Source organism: Chaetura pelagica, unplaced genomic scaffold (assembly GCF_000747805.2).
Source record: "Chaetura pelagica isolate M959 unplaced genomic scaffold, ChaPel_1.0 scaffold1464, whole genome shotgun sequence".
Classification (NCBI taxonomy): domain Eukaryota; kingdom Metazoa; phylum Chordata; class Aves; order Apodiformes; family Apodidae; genus Chaetura; species Chaetura pelagica.
In genome coordinates this window covers 1-4,036 of record NW_009953000.1, presented here as the reverse complement: position 1 = coordinate 4,036, position 4,036 = coordinate 1, and the positions used below count along the sequence as shown (strand labels likewise).

Below are 4,036 nucleotides of genomic sequence, written 5' to 3'. Positions count from 1 at the left end.
GGGAGGACCCAGGCATCCGGGAGGGGGACCCAGGCGTCCGGGAGGACCCAGGAGTCCATGGGTGGCCTCAGATGTTGAGGAGGAACTTTGGGGTTCATGGGGAACCCAAGGGTTCATGAGGAACCCAAGTGGTCAAGGGGGACCCAGGTGGCCAAGGGGGGACCCAGGTGTCCAGGGGAGGACCCAGGAGTTCTGGGGGAGGACCCAGGCATCCGGGTGGGAGACCCAGGCATCCGGGAAGACCCAGGAGTCCATGGGTGGCCCCAGAAGTTGAGGAGGAACCCAAGGGTTGAGGAGGAACCCAAGTGGCCAGAGGGGATCTAGGTGGCCAAGCTGGGACCCAGGTGGCCCAGGGGGATCTAGGTGGCCAAGGGAGGACCCAGGCATCCGGGAGGGGGACCCAGGCGTCCGGGAGGAGCCAGGAGTCCATGGGTGGCCCCAGATGTTGAGGAGGAACTTTGGGATTCATGGGAAACCCAAAGGTTGAGGAGAAACCCAAGTGGTCAAGGGGGACCCAGGTGGCCAAGGGGGGACCCAGGCATCCGGGGGAAGACCCAGGTGTCTGGGGGAGGACCCAGGCATCCGGGTGGGAGACCCAGGCATCCGGGAAGACCCATGAGTCCATGGGTGGCCCCAGAAGTTGAGGAGGAACCCAAAGGTTGAGGAGGAACCCAAGTGGCCAGAGGGGATCTAGGTGGCCAAGCTGGGACCCAGGTGGCCCAGGGGGATCTAGGTGGCCAAGGGAGGACCCAGGCATCCGGGAGGGGGACCCAGGCATCCGGGAGGGCCTCACCTTCCAGGCACATGGTGGAGAAGAAGGCAATGTTACGGGTCTCCAGGGGGGACTCGTGGGTACACTCAGGTGACCTGGACTGTGGCTCCGACTCCCCGGTCAAGGACGAGTTGTCCACCTAGAGATGGAGGCAGGAGATGAGACCAGGGGGTCCAGGGGGGGACCCCGGCGTCCGGGTGGGGGACCCAGGCATCCGGGAGGAGCCAGGAGTCCATGGGAGGTCCCAGAAGTTGAGGAGGAACCCAAGGGGGAGGACCCAGGAGTTCTGGGGAGGACCCAGGAGTTCTGGGGAAGACCCAGGCGTCCGGAGGAGGACCCAGGCATCCGGGAGGAGCCAGGAGTCCATGGGAGGTCCCAGATGTTGAGGAGGAACCCAAGGGTTGAGGAGGAACCCAAGTGGTCAAGGTGGACTTAGATGTCCAGGTGGGACCCAAGGGGGACCCAGGTGGCCAAGGGGGGACCCAGGTGTCCAGGGGAGGACCCAGGAGTTCTGAGGAGGACCCAGGCGTCCGGGAAGACCCAGGAGTCCAAGGGAGGCCCCAGAAGTTGAGGAGGAACCTTGATGTTCATGGGGAACCCAAGGGTTGAGGAGAAACCCAAGTCGTCCAGGGGGACCCAGGTGGCCAAGGGGAGGACCCAGGAGTTCTGGGGAGGACCCAGGAGTTCTGGGGAGGACCCAGGCATCCGGGGGAGGACCCAGGCATCCGGGAGGAGCCAGGAGTCCATGGGGGGCCACAGATGTTGAGGAGGAACCCAAGAGGTCAAGGGAGTTCTAGGTGACCGGGGGGGGACCCAGGAGTTCGGGGGAGGACCCAGGAGTTCGGGGGAGGCCCCAGGCATCCGGGGGAGGACCCAGGCATCCGGGAGGAGCCAGGAGTCCATGGGGGGCCACAGATGTTGAGGAGGAACCCAAGAGGTCAAGGGAGTTCTAGGTGACCGGGGGGGGACCCAGGAGTTCGGGGGAGGACCCAGGAGTTCGGGGGAGGCCCCAGGCATCCGGGGGAGGACCCAGGCATCTGGGAGGAGCCAGGACTCCATGGGAGGCCACAGATGTTGAGGAGGAACCTTTGGGATTGATGAGGAACCCAAGGGCTGATGCGGAACCCAAGTGGCCAAGGTGGACCCAGGCGTCCAAGTGGAACCCAGGCATCCGGGGGAGGAACCCAGGCATCCGGGGGAGGACCCAGGCGTCCGGGTGGGGCACCCAGAGGTGCCCAGGTGCCCAGCCCACCACCCACCTTGCAGCCCTGGGCTGAGATGATGCTGCTGTCGGCGGGGACTCGGTCCCCTCCCTTGATCTCCACCAGGTCTCCCACCACCACCTCGTTGGCGTTGATCTGGAGCTTCTCACCTTCTCGGATCACTGTGGCTTGCTGGGAGGGGACAAGGAGGGGGACCCAGGCGTCCGGGGGAGGACCCAGGCATCCGGGAGGAGCCAGGAGTTCAGGGGGGGCCCAGATGTTGAGGAGGAACCCAAGGGTTGAGGAGGAGACCAAGGGTTGATGGGGAACCCAAGGGTTGAGGAGGAACCCAAGTGGTCAAGGGGGACCCAGGTGTCCAGGGGGGACCCTGGAGTCTGGGAGGGGGACCCAGGAGTCCAGGGGAGGACCCAGGCGTCCGGGAGGAGCCAGGAGTCCATGAGAGGCCCCAGATGTTGAGGAGGAACCTTGATGTTCATGGGGAACCCAAGGGTTGAGGAGGAACCCAAGTGGTTAAGGGGGACCCAGGTGGCCAAGGGGCTTCTAGGTGGCCAAGGGGGGGACCCAGGAGTTCTGGGAGGAACCCAGGCATCCAGGGGGGACCCAGGCATCCGGGTGGGGGACCCAGGCGTCCGGGAGGAGCCAGGAGTCCATGGGAGGCCCCAGATGTTGAGGAGGAACCCAAGGGTTGAGGAGGAACTTTGGGGTTCATGGGGAACCCAAGGGTTGAGGAGGAACCCAAATGGCCAAGGGGGTTCTAGGTGGCCAAGGGCAGCACCCAGGAGTTCTGGGGGGGAACCCAGGCATCCGGGAGGGGGACCCAGGCATCCGGGCGGGTTGTCCTCACCTGAGGGACCAGGTTCTTGAAGCTGGCAATGATGTTGGTGCTCTTGAACTCCTGGTAGTACCCGAAGCAGCCGGTGACGACCACGACGGCGATGAGGGCAATGGCCAAGTAGAGCTTGGGGTGGGGTGGGGTGGGGACACCACCAGGTCACCAAAGTGTCCCCAAGCTCACGGGGACGTCCCGGTGCCCAGGAGGTCTCTGAGCACCTGGTTTCTCCACCCAGAGCCCCTCAAAGAGACCCTAACCCCCATCTGCACCCAAAGGTGGAGCTTGATGTTCTCCAGATGTTCTCCAGGTGTTTGAGCCGGAGTTTCTCCCACCCAGATGTTTCCTCAAGATGGACCCAGATGTTTCCCCAAGATGGACCCAGATGTTCCCCAAGATGGACCCAGATGTTCCTCCAAGATGGATCCAGATGTTTCCCCCAAATAGACCCAGATGTTCCCCAAGATGGACCCAGATGTTCCCCGAGATGGACCCAGATGTTCCCCAAGATGGACCCAGATGTTTCCTGAGATGGACCCAGATGTTCCCCAATATGGACCCAGATGTTTCCCCAGATGGACCCAGATGTTTCCCCAAGATGGAGCCAGATGTTTCCCCAACCCAGGTGGACCAAGAGGGTCTTCAAGATGACCCCAGAATCAGTCCAGCCCAGATGGACCCCAATGTTCTCCCCATAAGTCCCCCAACCCAGGTGAACCAAGAGGGTCTCCCCAAAAGTTCTCCAGCCCAGATGGACCAAGAGGGTCTCCCCAAAAGTTCCCCAACCCAGGTAGACCCACAGTGTCTCCCCAAAAGTTCCCCAGCCCACCTGGATCCACAGGGTCTCCCCATAAGTCCCCCAACCCAGGTGAACCGAGAGGGTCTCCCAGAAGTTCTCCAGCCCAGATGGACCAAGAGGGTCTCCCCAGAAGTTCCCCAACCCAGATGGACCCCAATGTTCTCCCCAGAAGTTCTCCAGCCCAGGTGGACCAAGAGGGTCTCCCCAGAAGTCCCCCAACCCAGGTAGACCCAGAGGGTCTCCCCAGAAGTTCCCCAACCCAGATGGACCTCAATGTTCTCCCCAGAAGTTCCCCAGCCCAGATGGACCAAAACCTTCTTCCAGATGCCCCCCCAAAGTTCTCCAGCCCACCTGGACCCCAATGTTCTCCCCAGAAGTTCCTCAACCCAGGCAGACCCAGATGTTCCTCAAGA

At 62.8% G+C, this 4,036-nt stretch overlaps 1 protein-coding gene across 1 annotated transcript in view; it reads right to left on the bottom strand.

The window, feature by feature from the left end:
• The window catches only part of LOC104387785 (potassium-transporting ATPase alpha chain 1-like), a gene marked incomplete at both ends in the record, with an annotated part of 7,659 nt that extends 4,706 nt beyond the window's left edge, over positions 1–2,953 (bottom strand). The window contains 3 exons of the mRNA XM_009996573.1: positions 794–911; positions 2,032–2,166; positions 2,840–2,953. Of these exons, the coding sequence (XP_009994875.1) occupies positions 794–911; positions 2,032–2,166; positions 2,840–2,953 (367 nt within the window). The remainder of the gene's footprint in view (positions 1–793; positions 912–2,031; positions 2,167–2,839) is intronic.
• Between the last annotated feature and the right edge of the window lie 1,083 nt (positions 2,954–4,036).